Below are 23,471 nucleotides of genomic sequence, written 5' to 3' on the forward strand. Positions count from 1 at the left end.
CTCTTGCACTTAGGACCAGCTTCAGGGGCTGTTGCACCATCTTGCAAGAGCCTGTGGTTAACTCTTCCCCTCCTTCTCTACTCCTTGCTTAGCTTGCCAACTGTGAATCTGGGATTTCATGGATTGGGTGTAGACAGGGAGGAGGGAAAGAGGCTCCTGAATATTCCTACTTGACCGGTTCTCTTATGACATAGTTTTATATGCTCTGGGCCTGGCTGTTATGAGAACTGATTATTTCTTGGATTTACCTTGGTAGCTAATAGCTAATGTAACTCGGCATCTCATACCATGTCATTTAACAAGATGGTACAATTGCAATATCATACGGTAAGTGCAGGATGAGAGGTCTAGGCATGTGGCATTGGGAGAACAAAGAAAAGGGCTCCCTGGCCCAGCTGGAGGATGAGTGGTCCAGGAGACTCCCGGAGAAGGCAATTCTTTGACTCTTACTAGCTGTGTTGGAGTTAGTTAGCAGTATGATGACTCTCGGGCTGTGGGGCACTGTTTCAGAAGGGTGTATGCTCAAGTAGACACTTCTCTGCCAAATACATTATATTCCTAGCCAGATTCAAAAAACAAAATGGCTACAGAAGTCTTAGTGTGTTCTTTAATTTCCTCATTTAGTCTCTCAAGTTCCTACAAATTCATGAATATAAATGTCACTGTAAAATCAGAAATACTATTATTGATTGACCCTGGGAGATTTCTTAAATTTCATTTATGCTGAGAATCATAACCTTCATTTTCTAAAGGAGCATGTGAGAATGGTCACTTGTGGATTTAAAATATCTCCTGATAAAAACTGACCTTGGGAGTTGAGAGGTATGAGTACTTTGAAATGATGATCTCATTTAAAAAGTAGTTCAAATAGGATTTAATGGACTGTGAAACTGTAGTTTTAAATGAATAAATGTACCTAGTAAAAAGCCTTGCACCGATAAGGAATATGAAAGGTCAACTGAAATATTATAATTATCTTAATAGTTAAAGCATCTTGCTTATTAATATGTCAATTATTTTGACAGCCTATTTTGGGGGAGGGCAGTGAAAGCAAGGAGTCTTGTCTTTTAGCATCCTTATCATATCATTACAAATCATTTCCCAAGTGCTCACACAGAGCCCACCCATAATGGGTCACACAATCAAAATGCACACATCATCTGAGCTCCAAGGAAATTTTGACTAAATGATTTTAAGCCACAATTATATACTTAACACTGGATCTTGATTTGACCTGTTAAAACCTTGAAAGTCATTACCTTCAAAAGAAAAGACAACAGACATCTGGTCAATCAACTTTATTTTCAATTATTTGAACGTGTACTGATCTTTGTATCCAGACACAAGGCAGGGTACAAAAGGAAGAAAAGACAAGATTCCTACCATCAAAAAAAAAATTAAAATGAGCAGAAGACACACTGCACAAGACAGTATGACTTAAGGATATACACTGAGTAGCATCTGAGTAGTGCAGAACGACTTAGTAAACCCGCACAAGGGGACACCATCGGCAACCATGACAAGGAGGGGAGGAGAGTGATTGGGAAATTCATCCTGGGGGACGGGAAAAGCAGTGGACCTGTGTTCTAGTCCCCCAAATATCAGTGGCTTATTGTGGACATTGAGCAATTAAGTTCCACCTTTCTCAGCTTCAGTTTGCTCAGCTCTAAAATAGAAAGTAAGGACTAGGTGGTCTTTAAGGTCTTCCAGCTATAACAATACAGGATTCGAAGGACAAATGCAGAGAGCTTGGAAGATGTGGACATTACAGGTAATAAGAAGGACAAGCACAAAGCCACAGAGGTGGGAAAAAACTAGATTTTTTGTGTGCATGGGCAAGGTGTATGGGAGGACAGCAAGGACCTTAACGAGCCTATTTAACTACTGTAAAGATTCTGGGGCCAGTAAACTTGGAAATGGGTGAGACAGAGTGCTACGCTGGGTAAGAGACAATACTCAGGGATCAAAACGGAGAAAGAGATAGTGTGTTTCCTGTGGTGGGAAGTCTGACTTATCTCCACGCCCCCACCTCACTCTACATTCTTTGTGTCTTCATGGAACTTTATTACAACTCTTTCCCCAAACCCACACACCAAGTAGAATAAGAAGAGGCTGTGGTTACTGATGCCTCCCAATTTAGATCCTCACAAGTAGCCCCCTTTTGTGGGCCAGGTAGCCAAGAGCAGCTGCGGAAACGATGGTGGTCAATCCAATCAGCCTCAGCAGGCCCGGCACGGAGGGCAAATGTCTCTCCAAGAAGGTCGTGGTAATGGGATTTGCAGGGACATCCTGGGTTCAGAGAACATTTGGTGTCAGTACAGGGCTTGTGCATTTTGCTCCAGAAAGTGTATTTCCTCTGGTTCTCTGAACTTGACCCAGTCTGGTCAACCTCTAGGCCATTAAACAGAACACTCCCTTTGCTCATAACATTCATCTCCAGTCCCCCTTGGCTCCGTACTTGACTCATTCTGACTACTAACTTCAAGTCTCAGTTTACACTTCACTTCCTCCGGGAGCCTTTCCAGCCTCCCCAAGCTAAGTTGACTCCCTCTTTTTACATTCTCAGTGTCTCATCTTCACCTCCCTCACGCTTTGGGGTGATCATCTGTTCTCCCCACCACACGCTGAGCTCTGTGAAAGCGCTGCTGTACCATTATCCCAGCGGCTGATGCACAGCAGGTGCACAATAAGTATTTGTTGGGTGAATGAATCCGTGGTCCACTCACTCCTCAGTCCCATCTGTGCCAGAAGCACTAAAGAGAATGCCTTTGGAGTGGCAGGGCTGTTCTTTTTGACTTCACACCTGATAGATGAATAACTTTGACCTTTTTGACCTTTGTCCTTCACAGTACATTTCACTCTATCTCTCTGTATCTTTCCTTCCAGTCAGGAACATTTCCTGGGGTTTTATTACAAAATGATAGGTATATTGAAAATGCATTTTTAATTGAAATCTGCTCTGTTTCATTCTACCCCCTTACCCCTAGCCAGGGGATGCTGACATATCTTCCTTTCATTTCCTCCTTCCTAGCACCAGGTTAGAAATTTATTCAACAGGCATTTATTGAGTTCTTAATATGTCTAGAACTCTCTGAATAATGTCTCGTCTGACCAAAAAATAATTTATTTTTCCTTAATAATCTGCAATGGATGTGACAGCTACAAATTTATCAAAGTTCTTCTAAATCTCTCACCTCTCCCCTAACCCATGGCATCTTTTTAAACATTCATGGGTTGAATCACTTAGAGAAAGGTATGTGAACAGATACAAGCATGTTCAATTCGCGAATAATTGTTTTTAGAGGAAAGAAATTTAAATTCATGAAATAAAATATAACCTACCACAGACTCGGGTTCAGGCTGCCAGATTTCATCTTCTGGGATCTTCCCCATGGCATGCAGGATCTGAAAAAGAGCATCTCGGTGAATAAGAAAAATGACACCATCTTTCACCTAATCTTCTCCTTAAATAAAAGACTATCAATGTCTTTTGGGCTATCCATCAAAAACACCAGGGTAAAAGCCACTGAACCTTTAAAAGGATCCAAAAGGTCTTTCATCTCTGGCATAAGGGTTCAATCAATAGGCTCACCATGAATTTTAGGAGCTGTGAACACGCCTTAATAAGGATGAGATCAGGGGTGGGGGTATAGCTCATGGTGGAGCACATGCCTGGTGTGCATGAGGTCCTGGGTTCAATCCGTGAAGGAAAAAAAAAATCAATAAAAAGTAGGGATGACATCAGAGAAATTGCTGGAAAATATATAAATGAGTTCTGAGTCCTAGTAGAAACATGTTTGGTTCTGTAATATCAGACCTAGCTTATCTCTAAGTATAGCCACTGCCGTCTTTTGCCCCATGGCCTCTTTACCTTGGGTGACAGGTTAGGTATTTTCATTGTTAGTTTTGGGTTAAGGTGTTCACTTCACCTGACACTACGAAACTGTTAAAATGGTGTTTCATGGTCCTTCGGATGGGGGGTTAATGGGGAGTTGGCCTCCAGGATCTCAGACGGGTCAGGCCCGTGGCTTGTTTCCTTCCCCTCAGCCCATGACCCCCAGGCCCTACCTCCCGGGCTGCTCTCTCTCCGGCCTCCACGGCCCCCTCCATGTAGCCACTCCAGTGTGTGGCAGTCTCCGTGCCTGCGAAATAAAGCCTGCCCACTGGCTGGCGTAGAACCCTTGAAACAAAAGCAAAGAAGTAAAAGTGGTCAGTCTCAGAGAGCCAGAGGAGAGCCTTCCCACAAAGACCAAGGCTGGTCAATTTCTCTCCCACAAAGACCAAGGTGGGTCAGTTTCTTCAGCCTCTAAACATCAGGAAGCATGTTGGCAATTTTGGAATAATGTTTATAGGTTCCTCCAATTCTTGCATAGTCACAGACAAAATAAAATGAAAGCCAAAGCTCACTCCTGCAACAAGAGCTTACAGGTGAAGGGACGGACATCACTGGCGGTGAAATAAGTATTTGCCTCGAGTACATGAAGTGAGGGACTATACGTGCCCAGTGATGTACAGATCTTTTTATGGTTCACCAGCTTTGAGCAAGGAGACACATGCCCCCAGTTTCCCACCTGGTCATTCTACCACTGAACTTGCCACATCACTTCCTCTCACTGAGCAGAATTACAATGACTTCCTTAGTGAGATTAACGAGATACAAAGGAAACTGGGGATTTGCTCAGCTTTTACAAGAAACAGGGGAGAAGAGCTACACGAACCTTCTTAGAATTAGGGACTCACGTTCAGGGAATTTCAGTTAACACTGAGCACGCTTTGACTCTACCTGCCGTACTGAGTCATGATCCCCGGGGGGAAGTAGGTGGTGTAGCAGCCCCCGGAGTACTGCTCCTCACACCAGTTCTTCTCTTCATAGTGCACCGGCTGCAAGGCAGAGTGACAAAAGCTCAAAGGAGACTCAAAGGAAACGATTTAGTTCAGAATAAATCAAACACAGCCCCAATCAACTGGACAACCAATACATGTCTGAAATAGAGCCTTATCATTCTGATGTTTTTAGAGATACGACTTTGGGCAGGTAAATGCCCTTGCTAATAAACGTCTAAGAAATTCTGACTTAGAAAGTTTTCTCACTTGGTCCATTCATGTCTCAGGTACTGTTCATAAACTGTGATTGTCTAGCTCCATTTTTAAATTGGCCTTACCTATTAAGAAGTTTTTAGTGCCTAATGGTTTCAAGACAAGTTTAAAAAACTATTTATACTTATTAAAGTGGTCAAAGGAGGAAAAAAGCTGAAAAACATGTCAGTTAAGGAAAAAGAATGACTAGATTCATGTTTTGTGGGGCAAGTCAACTTTGTTATGAGAAGCTAGACAAATGAATGTTTTATTAGAATGAATGTTTTTGGGGTGGGGGGGTATAGTTCAGTGGTAGAGTGCATGCTTAGTATGCACAAGGTTCTGGGTTCAATTCCCAGCACCTCCATCAAAAAAATAATAAACAAACAAATAAATAAAACTAATTACCTCCCCCCAAAAAAACAAAAACAAAAAAGAACAAACAAAAAAATTTTTAAAAAAGGAATGAATGTTTTTGTGGGATTTAGATAGTTTTGCTGACGGTGATACTTGCAAGCAGCTATCGGTCTGAAAAATGTTTTTGCCATGAATAGGAAAAAATTAGCTGAGATTTTGCAAAGTTCAAGCTCTTTATTAAAATAACTAAATATAAGTGTTATCATTAAGCATTATTTTGAAAAAATAAAATCAACATGGCAAGTCTTAAGAGAAAAAGTGTAAAAGTAGATTTTGAAAAGATACTTTGTTTAAAAAATTTGCAGTCATATATGGGACTTCAGAGAGTCATTTGTAATGCATCCAATTTACAAATCACAAGACCCCATCTGAGGGGTGTAAGTGGCTCCCAGCCTCTGGCGGTGATCCCATGTCTCATGCCCAGCCCTCTTCTTTTTCTGCATCTGAGGGCGACAACCACCTTGTGAGCATCCTTCTCTGCTGTTTCCAGCCAGCCAATCAGAAGAAAGGTTGGACTGCATCTTTTGCTTTCCTTTGCTCCCAGAACGCAAAACAACAGACACCAAAGCAAGAGTAAAGCTAGTACCTTTCTCAATGCCGAGAGCAAACAAGAGCAGGACCAACTCATTTTTATCATCAGCAATTAATCGTCCATATTCTTCTTAGAAAAAGAGACTTTCCCACATTCAAAATGATCAACTTTTTTGGAACTTGAGAACAACTGTTTTCGCCTCCCAGTGGGGTTCCCCAGACAATCATCTCACAGGTTGTTGGAGGAACCTCAGTTACACACTGCCTCAGCCTGAGGGTGTCTCAGAACATAACTTCAAAAAAGCTGGAGTATTTAACAGGGTGGAATATCTTGAACAGCATTTAAATTTTTTTTAAATTGAAGTAGAGTTGCTTTACAACATTGTATTCGTTTCTGGTGTACAACATAGCGATTCAGTTATACATATAAATATTCTTTTTCATTATAGGTTATTACAAGCTATTGAACATAGTTCCCTGCGCTATACAGTAGGACCTCGCTGTTTATCTATTTTATATATAGTAGTTTGTATCTATTAATCTCAAACTCTTAATTTGTCCATCCCTTCACCCTTTCCCCTTGGGTCACCATAAGTTTGTTTTCTATGTCTGTGAATCTGTTTCTGTTTTGTAAATAAGTTCATTTGTGTCATTTCTTTGGATTTCACATATAAGTAATATCATCATACAGTATTTTTCTTTCTCTTTCTGGCTTACTTCACTTAGTATGATAATTGAACAGCATTTTTAAACAGAAAAACCAGGCAGTTTTTGCAGCTGTGAAATGATGTATTTTTAATGTGTATGCGTGTTTGATCTTGCTACTTCACTCATACTATCCTTGTGCCCAGAGGCTAAGCTTACACTTAAACTTGTGAAATGGCCTATGAAAGTGAAAAAAGAAACAAAACATCTTCCTCAGGATGATAACTTTTTTTTCCCCCAAACTAATCAATTAGTCACTCTTGTTCATTTGCTGAGAAAGAATTCCCCAAATCCTCAAGAGCACGTGTTTCGCTTATCATGAGCACGGGGGAAACGGCTCTTGCTTGAAAAGGATGAACAAAAATGACAAATTCAAAAGCCACAACCACTTGACTAGGGAGCCACTGCAAAGTTGAGCGAAATAAGCGTTCAAGGAATGAGATGAAGCTCAACTAGGTCATGGCGTGCCCTGCAGAGATTTGGATTTAAGAGGCTTAGCAAGTTAAACACTCTTAGCCCCTTCATTAGACTTTTCTCACGCTTTAGCTGCTCATTTGTACATCAGCCTCCATTGTCTTCAACTGCGTCACAGATAACTGGATTTAATCTTCGCTCTCAAAAGGTGATTGAATCCAGGTCAAAACATTAAAGACCCAGCAGTCTGGTGAATTTAACGAGAACATCGATTCTTCATTTTCAATATTGATGAAGTGGTTGTGGATACTAGTTATTGAGCACACCTGGCCCTTTGACCATCACGGAATGCCCCCATCACACTGCCTCCCTACCCCGCCCATCCCGCCTTCAGCCTCCCGGGGAGGGGAACTACTCGTTCCACTTGAAGATCACAGCTTCCTCAGGCTACTTGCAAAAGTGTCTGGGAAATTCAGCCCAAGGGGCTCAGCTTGAGCCCATCGGCATGTCTTTCCTGCTCCAGGAAGTGCTCTGAACTCGGGGACAGGGTAGCACTACCTAAAACACAACAGTGTTGCAGGGTCCTGGGGCTGCCAGAGGCACAGCCAGGGCCCATATTCTCTGGGACGACTCATAAATTGGCCAGCTCGGCTGTGTAGACACTTTCGAGAGCGTATCAGGGAAAACACGAGCTCTAGCGCCCCACTTGCATGAATCCATCCCTGCAAGATCTGGACAAAGCAAGATCTCTCTCCCTTAAAAAGGGTTGGGAAGCAGTCTGACCTTCAGAGCTTCTTGTGAGCCTAGGACTTTTGCGTAGAGCTCGCAAAGTTTCTTCAACCTATGGGAAGAGAAGAGGAAAAGAAAAAAAAGTGAAAATGAAGAAGGAAGAAAAAGTGCAAGGTCCATAGTAGCCCCTCATTCAGAATGGTTCCAAGCTATTGCATCCACTGGAAAGTTCATTGCAATTTTTCAGAACAAGGCACTTTGTTCTAGTTCAAACACTGGAAATCGATGAGGTCACAAATAGTGTTAAAGGGAAAAAGTGATGCATTGTCTGCATCACTGGGGGCACATGGCAATTTGTTCATTCACTCAAGAAAACATTGTGTACCTCTTGTCAACCTCCTAAGCACTGGAGAGTCTGCGAGGACCGAGACAGGATTCTTGCTCGCTCTGCTTTCTCCCCCCATCCCACTGAGAAGCGATGGGCAAAGTGGAGCAGGAAAAGCTTCAAATTCGGATTCTGCCTCTTGCATCCTGTGAGGGCTTGAGCAGGTTACTTAAGCTCTCTGACTTTTAGTTTTAGCAACAAGCTGGCATGAGGTTTTCACTAATGGTGGTAAAACTGTGTGGTCCCTGGACCTGCAGCAGCAGACACATCATCCGGGGAACTTGTTAGAAATGCAAATTCTCAGGCCCCGCGCCAGACCTGCCAATTCAGAGACAGCAGTGGCAGCAAAGGGTCTTCACAAACCTTCCAGGTGATTAAGTTTGTGAACAGCTGATATAAGGCATAGAAAGTTCCCAATTCAATAACTGGTACATAATAAATGCTCAATAAATGGTAGCTCTTAAGATATTTAGTTTTATGGGTGAATGGGATGTGAGCCAAAAGTTATAATTAGTCAGTTAAAGTATAAGCTTATAGCTATTTCCATTCTGATTTTTATAGTATTGTTAAAGAGGATCTTACAGATGATTTAGAGTTAAGGCCAATGATTTTCAAAAGTATTATGATTTTAAATCCAGGAGCTCTTTCTACAAACAAAGGTATGTGAAAATGTCTATTTTCTCCTCCTTTCTCCCCTCTGTTCCATCCCTCCTTCTTCCCATCCTTTCTTCCTTCCTTCTTTCTTCCCATCCATCCTCCCTCTCTCTCTCTCATTTTTTCTTTCTTTTTTTCTTCTTAATTTGTGTTTACATAAATGGACTAGCTTGGCATAAGTAGAGGAATGGTTCTACAGAGTAGAGAAAATTAAATTTAGGAATAGAACCAAATACATAAGGGAATTTAGAATCATAAAGGTGGGCATTTAAAACCCATGACAAAAAGACAGATTATTCAATAAAATGGCCCTCAGACAAATGGCTACCCATGAAAGAAACAAAGCTGGACTCCTATGTGACTCCTTCAAAATATATTTCAGAAAGAACAAAGATTTACACATAATGGATGAAATCAGAAAAGTAATGAAAAAATGGATAATTTAGAAAATAATCTTGGAATGGAAAAGTCTTTTCTATGCCTGATAGACCCTTCAGAAGCGATGATTCACAAACTGATATATTTAACTTCATAAAAAGTTAAAATTATATTACAGTATAAATATAATATACTATACAATATATTATATTATATATATTATATACAGTATAAATATAATATAATATAAATGAAGAAGCCGTAAATATGGTCAAAAGATAAACTGGGGAAAGATCTGTCCCAGGCATTGCCCCAGGCACTGGAGATCCAGCAGTGAACGACCCAGACAAAACTTCCTACCTTCATGAATCTGAATATTCTAGTGGGGACATTGTTAGGTGAGTGGCCCAGTGATGCCTCCATAGCCCAGGGCCAAGTGCAGTGGTGGCAATAGTCACAAAGCAGCCTGCTAATGGGGAGGGGGGATGTGTCATAATGTAATTCAAGGGCTCTGAGTGGTGGTGTGGGAATAGAAAATTGGTAGTGGTGAATACTAATTACTGGGAGAAATTGCCCCCTGCAGAGAAACGAGCCCCTCTGTACCTGCAATCTGTCATTGTTATACATCATTCATGAAGGATGTACTGCAGACTGCCCTGCAATGCAGTCATTTGTCTTCCTGGTTATCTTCTCCCCAAGTCAATTTTCAGCTCCTGGGCTATATCCATTTTTGTATTCTCCATAGCTCTTTGCATGGTATCTTATGTACAATAAACTCAATAAATATTATTTTGAATACTTGGTTCTTAAAATACCAGCACTGTGTCTTTATACAAGACCCTTGTAAGTAACATCATGTACAGGTAGTGCTGGGAATACTCATCGTATTAAACAGTCTTTAAGTTAAAAAGTTCAATTAAGTTGAAAGTCGGTAGAAAGAAGCAAAGGAAGAAAGAAAGGGAGAGGGGGTGTGGAGAGGGTCAGGAAGAAAGGGGACAGAGGAAGGGAGGGAGAGAAGGAGGGAAGAAAGAAAACGCACTATTTCCCTTACCTTTCATCTTTGGTAAGACGGGCCAGTTTTCTGGCTTTGTGGGAAAGAATAAACCTAAAATATACAAACAAGAGAAAGGGGGGAAATTAATGGCTGCTTTCGTCCTGGCTTCATTTCTACACCGACACATGTGCCTAGTGTACAAGTTAAAAGTCAACCAGAAGAAACAAATTATACACTGTCTAACGTTTGATGTTTTACTGTTTATCTGTTATATTCCTGACACTAAAAGATACCTTCTAGCTTCAGGGATTCAAGGGACTAAAAACAAATGACTGGCCATCATTTCTGCATAGGGTGATACCGTGAGTGACCCAACTCCCCCTACATGACTGGCGGTCAATAGGAATGCATACTGGGTCTCAAATGCCCATCTAAGGTGTGTCTGAGACTTTCCAATTTCATCCAGCCCTTGCTCTTAGGATCTATCTTCATGGTGGCATCTCCCTGGTGCCCAGCCTTCTAGAATCCACCTCCATTTCTAGCCCTATGCTTGCCTTCAACTTTACAACTGGCTTTGATCTGCCTGTTCTGACCCCTGGCTCTCTCTGAAATAAACTCATACATATTCTAAGGTCCATCTCAATTTTGGCTGTTTTGGGTAGCCACCCCTCTGCCTCTGGGCCAAGTTCTGGCCCCCATGACATCCCCATCTGCATTGGTTTTCCTTCCCAAGTTGCAAACTGGCCTGGCCTTAGCTCCTCTCTGGTGGGAACTGGAAAATCTCAGCTTTCCACATAAATACCATAGATGCCCACACAGCCTCCACAAGAAGCCCTCTTAATAAAACACCTTAAGTCAAATCTTCATATCATGCTTTCACAAAAAAAGATAGCTTACCAGAGTATGTCAACCCCTGGCACTAAATATGAAGCAAAACAAACAAACAAAATCTCATATAACAAATTTTAAAATATTATTGATTTTCTAATTCCTTTCCAAGTATTTATTCATTGGAAGACATTATTTTTTTTAAGCAATAAGTTTTCTACTGCTGGATTTGGAGAATGATGGTGATGGATACAAAAAAAAAATTATTGAACATTCTTTTTTATGGCTGAGTAGTATTCCTATATATAATATATATACCAATCTTCTTTATCCATTCATCTGTTGATGGACATTTAGGTTGTTTACATGTCTTAGATTTGCAGATACTAACTACTATATATAAAATGGACAAACAGGGTTGTACTGGATAGCACAGAGAACTATATTCAATATCTTAATTGAATATAACCTATAATGAAAAAGGATATGAAAAAGAGTGTGTGTGTGTGTGTGTGTGTGTGTGTGTGTGTATAAATGAATCATTATGCTGTTTACCAGAAACTAACACAACATTGTAAATCAACTATACTTCAATTTTAAAAAATGATTGAACCAAGTTTGGGGCACATTTATGACTAGCATGGGATACACTGTCAACATAAACTATCACCCACACCACCACAACCATGCCTTACCCCATTATGGCAGCATAAGTTCCATCAGGTTTGGTATCATCCAACGTGTAGGCAACTGCAGCTTCTTCTCCTTCAATAATCATGGTTCCACAGTAATCTTGGAGAAGAGCAAAATGGAAAAAGATATTCATCACCCTATCAAGCTGCAGTTGCAATGAAGCACACCTTTTGCAACTTGAGAAGCCCAAAGGCTAAAAGTAAGCTATTATATTCAAAATATATGCAGGCAAACCAAACTGATGTCAAAAGGAAGGCTAAATAGCCAGCATTGTGAAAAGCTCAAACTGTAAGCCCCTCTCTGCAAAGAAGCAATGTGATATTATGAATTAATCCAGGCCACCATTTCATGAAATCTTGTTTTCCTTGCCATTGATAAGCGTGTCCCCTTTTTCCTCTTTCACAAGAAATCAGATAAAACCAAAGATGTGTAAAAGAAATGCTAGCCCATTACTGCAAAATCGGAGGGACTGAACATTCACATTTGATGAGGAGCCACCTGTTCTTTGCTAACTAGATCTTGATTAGCTGGAGACAGGGCAGAGAGGACGTGGATAATTCAAATGCAGAATCCCAAACACTTATTTCAAACAGGACCTCCAGAACAACTTGGGAAACAATTTCAGCTCATTCTGGACAAAAGCGCCCCTCTCATTCCCCTCCAGAACAAAATACATGTCATTTCAACAAAAGAATGCGACCGAGCAATGGCGAAAATGTCAGGGCAGAATTTGAAATGCTGTAAGAATATGCTGCTACAGTGTATCACTCCTCCTGCTCTACCGTTTACTTGCAGATTGAGGTTGTTTGAACAACATTATGGTGGAAGACCTCAGAACAAATGTTGTATAGAAAATCCAGTGAGAGGGTTTCAAAATGAGGAAGAAAGAACAGAGAAAGAACTTGGAGGACATGCACTGCCCCGATCTGTATGTGAGCAGACGCACCTGTCTGGTTTCTACCTGCACTTCCTTCTCTCTCTCTCTCTCTCTTCCCATGACCCTCCCCACTTCACATTCCTGAGAATCAATGTCCTAGTTAGCCACTGGATGGAGGGGCAGTTGCATGTTCCTCAGGTGTACTGGGGCTAGGAAAAATCATTGAGAAAAACATAATGAAATATGGGAAGAAGAAATGTTTAACGTCTGTCCAAGAACTCAAGAAGATTTAAGAATACAAGGGAAACAGCTAAGGAATCACTTTGTAATAAGAAGACAAGCAAGAGAGGAGACAAATGGGACAGGATGTGGTAAGAGAAGAAAGCAAGCAGCATGGGGGTGAGGGGGTGTAGCTCAGAGGTAGAGCGTGTGCTTAGCATGCACAAGGTCCTGGGTTCAACCCCCAGTACCTCCATTAAATTAATAAATGAACCTAATTACCTCCCTTTCCAAAATTTAAAAAAAGCAAGGGCACACTGGTCAGGTGGGGGTCAGCTGGACCAGACAGAGGGCTCCTGGAGGACACCAGGCTGGCTGGGGTGGAGGCCCTGCTTTCTGGGTGGAGGGGCTCCTTGGACACTTCCTTCACAGAGCAAAGATGACCTCGGCATCACATAGGTGCACTGGGTGGAAGTGAAGGAGCAAGGGGCAGAGAGAAGCATCCTGTTCATGCCAGGACAAACCATGTGGCATCGGTAGCACTTCTATCATTTGTAGGTAGAAAGCTCAGGAGCTCCGCCCATGCACAAGGGACTTCCGGTTACCTTGGTCCTGCCTCACTCTTAGAAGACATCTAACAAAGACTTTTAGCAAAAGAAGAAAAGACAAACGCAGAAACAAGCTAACAACAAACAAACAAAGGAACTCTCGGGGTGGGGGGGCACAAAAAGTAGGAGAAATGTTCCCAAAAGTGGCAAGTGACATCCTGAGGGAGAAAAGAGAAGATATTGTAGCTATGGGAGGCGATAAAGAGGAATATTCAGGATAAAATAATTCAATACAAGTGTTTTGAGTGTGGGAGTGTGGAAGGAGGAGTTCCGAGAAAATGATCACATTCATCTAGAAGAATAACTGACATTTACCAAGGACAAAATTACAAGAAGAGAATATCCTACCAGATATCAAACATATTGTAAAGTCACAGGGATTCACATAGTACAGTATTACCATAGGATTCAATAATATAAATCTGTGTTCTCCAAAGTAGGGTGTGCACACCTAGATTACACATCTAGATAGTGGAGAAAGACATCAGAAATTCTTATTTTTCAATTTCAGCTATTCAAAAGTGTCCAGTATGTTTTGTAAAAAAAAAACATTGTATTCAGCAGTCCATGTGCATAGTTTAGGAATAAATACATTCAGTGGTAGTTGATGTTTAATTTTTTAACATATAGGGCTATAAAAAACATTTGGAGCCCAGTGAAAAAGAACAGTGGAAAAGAATTTTTGGTCCAGAAAAGCCCCATGTATATATATTTCATAGTAGGATTAAACCAGCATAAACAATTTTTTAAAAACTGGTACACTGGGAAAAAATATTTGCAACATATACAGAAAAAATTTAAAAAGCACAGGATAAACAGATAATTTACAAAATGATTTAATATAACTCCGAAGCCTTATTAATGATAAAACTTACAAATAAGACATAAGTGGTATATTTTCCCCTATTGACTGGCAGAAAGTTAAAAAATACTATTAGCCGGTCTACTCAAGTCAGTTGACTTCGTAATCCCACTTTTACAAATTTATCAAAAAAAAAAAAATGCTCCCATACAAATCCGCAGAGCTATATGAAGGAAGCTGTTTATTGCAGTGTAAGAGCAGAAACTTGGAAACAAATGAAACACCTATCATAAGCACAGCTACTGGGTACATTTTCATGGAGCCTACGGTGAAATACTATTTATTCAATTGTCAAAATGAGAGGGATTAAAATGTAACTGATGTGGAGAAATATCTATAGCTTACCGCTAACAGCAAAGAGCAAACTTCAGTATAATGTGTATTTTTTAAAAATAATGGTTTGGGGAAAAATATATAACATTTATTTAAAATTATATTTTCATATCAATGTTACACATATTCTTCAATATACATTTAAAGTCTATATATTTCAATATAGATGTACAATATATTTAATTTTTTAAAAACTTTTAATCATTTTTTTAAAATTTTATTTTTAAAATCTTATTTTGGGGGGGGTAATTAGGTTTATTTATTTATTTTTAAGGGAGGTAGTGGGAATTGAACCCAGGACCTCATGCATGCTAAGCAGGCACTCTACCACTGAGCTATACCCTCCTCCCTCAATATATTTAAAGTATCACTTATGTCTACGATGAATCTCTAAAGATAACAAACTTACACTTTCAACAGTGATTCCCTGGGCAGGGGGAGGCGTGGCAATAGGTGAGGGACCTTTTTCATACACTTCTATATTTTGAGAGTTTTAGAGTGAACAAGTTTACTTCTGTAATTTTTTTTTAAAAAGGAGGCACCACATTGGATGTGAGTTTGGGAGCCCTCCCCTGTGTTTCTATAATAGCCTAGGTACTGCCAACAGTGTACTCAGCACATTGTAATGCAATTATTAGTTTACACGGACGTCTTCCCACAAAGTCTGGATTTTCTGGGCAAGGAAATATGCCTTTGAATCCCCAAGGTTGTACAATAGGTACTCAATAGTGGTTAGTTGCAGAAATACATTAATAAAGTAACACAAAAGAAACTGAAAATGCTTTGGGGGAGGTTCTGACATCCTCAGTAATTTTTAGAGCATAATTCAAGGCTCATAATAAGGATCAAGTCAGACCCAACCTTTTGCGAGTGGAGAACTTGGGTTTTCTTTTTGATGCTAGTGCCTAACAGTGAACTTGCCGGGCACACAGCAGCCCTAAGCTAAAGATTTGCTAACATGAAGGAAAGTTAGAGGTATTTTCCACAAATAAAGGCGTTCTGAGCCATTAAAAGAAAAAATCTCTATTTTTCTATTCCATGGTCCCAAACCTTATCTACTTGCCAGCACCCAGCTGCCTCAAACGGGTGACGTGGGTCACGAGAGGAAGCAAGTCCTTCATGGTGGTTCACTGCCCTGTCCTTTGCAAAAGGTAGATTACTTGCACAACGGATGCACCTATCCAGTAACTGTCCTAAACAGAATTTCCTGCAAAGGTGGAGAATTAGGAGGCTGCCATGTGGCAGAAAAGGGTAGGTAAGAATATGAAACCTTCCTCCCTTTGCCTCCAGCACAACTTTCCTCTTCTCTCTGCCATCTGGTTCCTCATTTCAGTGCATCTTCCCCTTCGCCCTCATTCCCAGCTACTGACTGTTCTTACACGGTCCCCTCTTGGAAGAAAAGTAGATGTGATGAGAGTAAATATGGTAAGACTCTAGCACTGTGCTGTCTAACATAGTAGCCATTAGCCACATCTGGCTTTTTACATTTGAATTTAAAGCAATTCAAATGAAATAAAACGGAAAAATTCAGGTTCTCAGTCTCACTCACCACATTTCAAGTGTTCATGACTCACACACGTGTTCAGAAGCCACACCTTTGTGAATGGCTTTATAAATTCTTACTTTAAAAACCTGTATTAGAAAATGTTAATAACTCATTTTCACAAGATTTTGTGAAGGGGTTAAGTAAACTTTATATTGAATTATAAAAAGAATCGATCATATTCTAAAGGGAAGTTAATTCCATGAGTTTGTGCCAACGTACTTTATTTGATGGAACTGTACTTAGAACCTGGATGGATGTCTGATATCCAGCATTTTAAGAAAAACAGTTACATGCAAATACGTGACTTTGCACCAAGTTTCCTGGATCTTCTGCCAAAGAAAAGGACTCACCCTTTTTCCTCCAGAAGGGCTCTTCGTAATAAACTATACACTTGATGACTGAACCCAAGGGCACACGAGTGATCAGCTGATTTCTCATCATTGGCAGAGGGGGATTGAAATGAATCTTCATGCTTAGAGCAGGAGGAACAGCGCTAATCACGTACTTAGCCTGGAAGGAAAACAGCAGGGTTAAACATTGTTGGGTTGTTTTTACTTTTTTCCTAATGTTTCTCCCTTGTTTTACCCTTGTCCCTCATTCAGTCTCTTCTTAACAGAGAAACCAGAAGGGTCTTATTAAAATCAAAATGAGCTTTTATTGTTCCCTAGTTCAAAATTGCCAGTGACTTCCTATCACACTTGGAATCAAAGCCAAGTTCCTTACAGTGACTTTCAAGGTCATCCATGAAAGGTACCCCTGTCACATCTCTCATCTCATCTTCTGCTACTCTCCCCCTCAATCCTCTTAATTTCACCATTTTGACTGCCTTGCTGTTACTTCATCATGCCAAGCTTGCTCCTGCCTCAGGGCCTTTGCACTGGCTGGCTGCGCAGTCAACCTGAAAAACGATTCCCCAGAGAGCCACATGGCTCAATCCCTCACCTCTTTGGGTTCTGGACTCAAACTTCAGACATCCTTGATGACCTTATTTAAAATTGCATGACCAATTGTCCCATCCCACTTTCTTGTACACCCCTCCCTCTTCTTTATCACAATCTCGCATAGTCTGTATTTTAACTACATATTTGATTATGATTTTTTGCCTTCACTAGAATGTAAGTTACATGAAAGCAAAGAATTTATCTGTTTTGTTCACTGCTGTGTTCCCACCTCCTAGAATAATGCCAAGCACATAGGAGGCACTTGATATTTATCAAATAAATATTTTTTTCGTTTTCTACTTATATAGGAGCCCAATACAGAGGGGCGATAATAATATTATTTTTTATAAATTTATTTTATAAATATATTTATTATATGTTCTCTTTCTCTTCCTTTCAGATAGAGGCAGCTTTTGCACTTTTGGCCAAGGCTTTGTCTGGGAAGTCTGGAATATTCTCAGCTTTACTTAAGCTCTGGTTATCTGTGGGACTCTGGCTTCTTCCCCCCCAGTTTTGAGGCTCTTGGTTACCTCGTACACCTCGTGGTTGAGGGTCTCCACCAGGACATGTTCTCCTGTCTGGTCAATGTGGGTCACAGGCCGCTCCAACTTGACTCGGTCTCCAAGGAGGTCCATAATCCGTTCGCTCACTTGTCCCGATCCGCCCACAAATTTCCTCTCCTGGAAAGAAAAAAGGACTCCAGAGGTGGGTAGGAAATATAGGAAGGGATATGAAGTGCTAAGTTGCTAGTTTTCCGCACGTATCTTTACTGTGCGATGGATACGATTTCATTTGGCTCTTGGGAATGGCACCTTTCACCGTTGTTTTCTAACGAATGCTGGCTGGCTTTCGACAAAATTACAGGTTTTCTAACAGTCACCTTCCGGGTTGTGTTCTTGTGGCTTCCCAGGCTCCAAACTCCACTGTGTATCCTCTCCTCAGCCTGACCCCCATGCCCCACCTGCCTGGCCACTGCCCCTGCTCCGCGTCCTACCCACATCCTTCGGTTGGGTTGCCGAGTCTGGTGAGGCGCTCCTTAGAGCTGGACCAGCCCTTGCCTGAGCACACCTAGACCTGTTTCCCCTTTCCTTGTGACTCAGGCTCAGAACCTCGCTGGCCCACCCACCCCCAGGCCCGCCTACTCCCTGTGGCAGGCTAGCTGTCTCACCCTGGGCCGGGTACCTGCTCTTTCTGCGGCCAATGAGGTCATTTCACCTCACTGCACCCACCTAACCCAAGCCCTGCTAAAGCTGCCAAATGTTCCGCAGGGTCATGTGCATGGTGGAACTGACTGCCTCCTAAATTTTCAGCTCAGTTAATTTTGAAAAAGATGGCTTCCAATAGGTCTACGAGGAAGAAGGTCATGGAGAAGAAGGAAGAAAAGGGTGCAGGGGAGGAGAAGAAGGAGGGCGATGGGAGGAGGAGGAGGATGGGGAGGAAAGGAAAATGACTATCAAGCAGATTATCTAAGAACTCGAATCCATCTCCTACTGTGCCCAGCACAGTGCCTTCCACAAGACTGGTGCTCAGGAAGCAGGCAATGAATGAATGAAGCAATGAATGAATGACTTCCATGTGGTGCGTGTGTTTTAAATTAAAAATGCTTTTCAGACTTTCTCTGCTGGGTTTTCTGAGAAGTACTCAGTTATGTCCATCCAATGGTCTCTTACAAATTTACCCAATAAAAATTGGATGTATATCCAAATGGAAAATTGCAAAAGTACAGAAAAAGAGACAAGACTAATCTTCAAATGACATTGGCCACTGGGTTGTCACATGGGGTACCTAACAACAGGCTGTCCCCTTCAAAAGTCACTTGGAGCTGCTACGATTAAGCTCTAAAAGCCACAAGCCTGCCTCCTGCTTCATCTGTTCATGATGGAAGAATGATGCCAATCTTTCGTTTAGGCAGTGGTGGATTTCAGTAGGAACGGTGTGGGTATGAATGGGTACCTGCCCTCCACTGGTTGTTGAGATGATCCTGGTCGTGCCCCCACACTGCTTCACATACCACAGGAACCAGAGAGCAGAGACCTCATGGGTCTCCGCAGTGACACACAGGTTCACAAAGAGAGTAGCAAGATCCTTCGAAGATCTGCTCAGGAAGAAATGAGAGCAAAATTGGCAAATGCAGCAGAGCATCTTCTTCAGTCTCTGGAAATTATTCAAGCAATAAACTTACTTGGCTACGTGGAGTACAATTTGGCAAGTTGCAGAAAACTGTCACTAGAATCGAATATTATAAGACATGATATCAGAGATTTCGGGAATATGAGATTTCTTTTCCCCTTAATCAAAATGCCTAACCCAGAATCAGCTTGTATCTCATACTTTGTGCTGTTCTGATTTCTCCCCACACACTTGCTACTCTTCGAGTGATCCCCATCTTAGTAACAGGCATCACCATTCACCCAATTGCTAAGGCCAATACTCCAGAAATCAACCTTGATTTCTCTTTCCATCACTCTCCCCGCATCCAATCCATGAGGAAGTCCTGTTGTCTCTCACCACGTCACTCCACCTTCATCATCACCAATTTCGCATCATCTCTTGCCAGGATTATTGCAATGATTTCCTCCAGATTGGTCTCTCTGAATCCATTTGTCCCCACAGGATATCTATCTACCACACTTGAAAGCAAAAGCTTTTTATCACCCTCCCCTCTATCCACTGTGCTCTTTCTAAAGTGTAAACTTGCTTGAAACGCTCCAGTGGCATCGTAGCAAAACCGGAATAAGATTCAGATCTTTCACCATGGCCTCCAAAGTCCTAACTGATCTAGCCCATGCCTGCTTTTTCTATCTCATCCTGTATCTTCTCTGCTTATTCTAATGGCTCCTCAGAAAGATGAACTTTTACATGTCTACAAAAATCAACACCAGCTTCCACATTCCCAGCACCCTGGCATTTTCTATCATTTTACCATAGAACAGTATTTTTAACACCCTTTTCACTGTCTTAAATGATCTTAATTATTGGTTTATTATTTTTTCTTGCTGTTGCCCCCACTAGAATATCAACCAGTAAGACAGAGATCTTAAGTTTCTTGCTCATCATAGTGTCTTCTTTAATAAAATAGTATCAGGCATACGGTAAGCATTTAATAAATTACTTGTTAGATAACCGAATGAATACATGAGTAATGAGAAATATCAATTAAATATTACTTTTAAGTGATCCATAATACACAAAGGATATGCTAGGTGATGTACCACGCCCAGAATTAGTCACAGTTATCTCTTCAGTTATGATAACCTAATGGGAGTTCAGCTCAAAGAATGGATGAGAAAGAAAAGTGATGAACAGAGTAGAGATGAGTGAACTTTTGCTTGAGGTTGGCAGGTAAATGGCGAGAGGTTACTCCCTCTCTGGAGGCACACCAGAAAATGAATGATCTCATGCAATTCCAGCAACTCAGTTAAATCTCACAAACCCTAGGGGGAAGGCATAGCTCAGTGGAAGAGTGTGTGCTTAGCATGCACAAGGTCCTGGGTTCAATCCCCAGTACCTCCATTAAAAATCAACAAACCTAGCTACTTCTGCCCCTCAAAAGAAACAAATAAGTCAAACAGATCCTAAAATTTGCCAGTAGTAATGAGCACTCTGGGGTCCCTTTAATTAGGACCCATCCCCCTTTTGACTTTGACATCAAGTTTGCATGTTATTGGTCTGGTTTTACCTGAGGTAGAATTTGCCACCTGGTAGTGCTGACAATGGGTGGAGTAAATAATAACTATCTTCCATGTATCTTCCTCTTTCTCCATGGTCTTTAAACCTATTGTCTTATCGATTTGTCATAAAAATAATGGTTGTGATTTTGCCCCGGTTCACAAGCCCAAAAACTGAGTCTCAGGGAAGTTAATCATATGTAGTACACAGCTCACTAAATGGTACAACTTCAACCTAGATCATACCTGACCCCAACTTCATGATTTTAGTACCTCAAAATGCTTCATAATTAGGCTGCTGACAATCTTGAAGGTATAAACCCTTCCCAAGGGACTCCTCTCTACTCTAGTGTTCCTTGACTCTGGAAGTTTGTAGAATCACATCTAACCCACATAACCAGTTGCTTGGGACAATGTCTGCAACCCTAACAACCTGGTAGCACTTCTGTGACGGTCCCCATCACTAAGCCTGCATTAGGTGTAATATACATATTGACATGACTTAGAATTAGGTTTGCAAGATTCGTCATGATAACTGAAGGGATGGAAAGTGCTGACTCATGCTTTCTTTGCAGAGGCAATTTTTGGCATCTGTCTAAAGCAAATATTCAAGCATTGGTTTAAAATATTACCTCAAAGTGAAAACATCCTTTGCTGTTTCCTGATGTCCTGTTTCCTTTGCTCCTTATTTTATAGGTGAATTTGGGCGTATAAGGGAAAGGGAGTAATAAATAACTAAAACCTAATGTTTCCCTAGCTAGCTAGCCAATATTAAACATAAAAATAGTACTGCGATTTGAGCTGTTATTGTTGCCAATTTGATGAGAAAGAAATAACCCTGGTTTGAAATCGAGGGAGAGGTAAAAGTAATTCTCTCAGGAGGGCCAGGCCATTCTTAATCCTTTATTTGATTTACTCTGGGAGCTTCCGTAAGAAAAGAAATGAGAACAATATCTGAGGGATGGAAGGTCAAGGAAGCTAGTGCAATGTTTTCGTGTTCTTTGCCCTGCTGACTTTTTAAGTGATAAACGTCATTATATTTTCTAAATGAAGACTATATACACATTATATAAAATTTGGAAAATTCATAAAAGGAAAAGGTGAGAGGAGTAGCTTTCATATTTCTGTCGCCCCCCTCAAAGATAACCCCTAGATTCATTTTGGCGCATTTTTTTTCTAGTTATAGGCTTTAAAAAGTGTATTTACCTAGCTGTGACCACATCGTAAATTTAATTTGTGTTTCTGAAAAGCACTTTATAAATGATAATAATAGAAAGAATGATCAACGTTAGACTTTGAATGTATGATTGTGCTCCAGGGATTATTTCCTTTAAAATCAGGAAATGATATCATGTTTATCTTGCTTAGGAAAAGTTAAAAAATTACCTTGTGTTCATATACTCCTAGCATCTCAGAATACTTTATTTTGTCAGCCAACAATCTAGAATATTCACTAAGGGGAGGACTAGGCCAAGGACTGTGGCAGAAAAAGCCTGATTTCTATGAGACCAAAGAAATATAATTAGTCCTAACTTCAATGAGCTTCAAAGCTCTCTGGAGAGAAAAGGCTTAACTGAATTTATTAAAAGCTTTTTATAATAGAAGTTACAAAACAAGTGCTGATAATTGAATACTCACTATTTTTTGAAAATCTCATGTATAAAATTTAAAAGTAAATACTGCAATTTTATTAGCACAAACTAACTTGTATTATAAACCGACACTCTCAAAAAAAGTGGTAAATGGCGTCAGATGAATGTTTAAAAGGATGTAATTAATAATAGACATTGATTTCATGATCTTAAAAGGGTTTTATTCCAAAATTGGTTGCTTTCAAAGGTCTAAGACATAAGAGAAACACATGTTCATCATAGAATATTATATAAAATAAATAACAATAATGATGAAAGACTGGACGTGACTAAAATGTCCAATGATAATAGATAAACACATGGTATTCACTTTCCATGGAATATTCTGCAACCATGAAATATGATGTTTGATGAAGAATCTTAATGACATGGATAAATGTTTGATGGTAATATTAAGTGTTCAAAAACATTCTGATGGATTTCCATTGCTCACAGTGCATATACAGTTGTCTTTTTAGAAATGAGATCATATATCACTGCACAGACTTGATGACAGCCTGCTTTTCTATGTTTAATACTATGATTTTTTTCAAGCCATTAAGTATTCTTCTGCAACATGATTTTACAAGACTTTAGAGTACTCGAGCTTTCAGATGACCCACAATTAATTTAACCAATCTTCTATTTCGATTTTCCTTTTAAAACTAATGCTTTGAATCTCCCTCTCTCCCTTCCTCTCTCTTCCTTTCTCCCTCCCTGTATGCCTTTCTCCCTCTCTTCTTTTCTCGTTCCTTCTTTAAGCTAAATTCTAAGAAGTTGAATTTATATATTAAGAAGTATGTAAATTTCATGTCTTTTGGTTATTTCCATATCTTAGATTCAGATAGCCCTAAAAACGTTTTACTTCCAGTTGTTAGTGCTTCAACTTCCCTTGCCAGTGCCTAGGGGAATGAAGACATCAACTCCCCGGCCAAACATATTCCCAACTAAAGCTGTTTCGCATGGGCGGACAGTCTCATTA

General features: G+C 40.5%; 1 protein-coding gene across 1 annotated transcript in view; it reads right to left on the minus strand.

The window, feature by feature from the left end:
* Positions 1–1,283: 1,283 nt before the first annotated feature.
* Positions 1,284–23,471, minus strand: part of MAOB (monoamine oxidase B) — an 89,843-nt gene continuing 67,655 nt past the window's right edge. The window contains exons 6-15 of the mRNA XM_074359929.1: positions 19,144–19,285; positions 17,721–17,870; positions 16,600–16,759; positions 11,807–11,903; positions 10,341–10,394; positions 7,927–7,984; positions 4,784–4,881; positions 4,069–4,180; positions 3,343–3,405; positions 1,284–2,289 (exon numbers count right to left, since the gene is read on the minus strand). Of these exons, the coding sequence (XP_074216030.1) occupies positions 2,137–2,289; positions 3,343–3,405; positions 4,069–4,180; positions 4,784–4,881; positions 7,927–7,984; positions 10,341–10,394; positions 11,807–11,903; positions 16,600–16,759; positions 17,721–17,870; positions 19,144–19,285 (1,087 nt within the window). The 3' untranslated portion in view covers positions 1,284–2,136. The remainder of the gene's footprint in view (positions 2,290–3,342; positions 3,406–4,068; positions 4,181–4,783; positions 4,882–7,926; positions 7,985–10,340; positions 10,395–11,806; positions 11,904–16,599; positions 16,760–17,720; positions 17,871–19,143; positions 19,286–23,471) is intronic.

The sequence above is a fragment of the Camelus bactrianus genome, chromosome X (genome assembly GCF_048773025.1).
Source record: "Camelus bactrianus isolate YW-2024 breed Bactrian camel chromosome X, ASM4877302v1, whole genome shotgun sequence".
Taxonomy (NCBI): Eukaryota; Metazoa; Chordata; class Mammalia; order Artiodactyla; family Camelidae; genus Camelus; species Camelus bactrianus.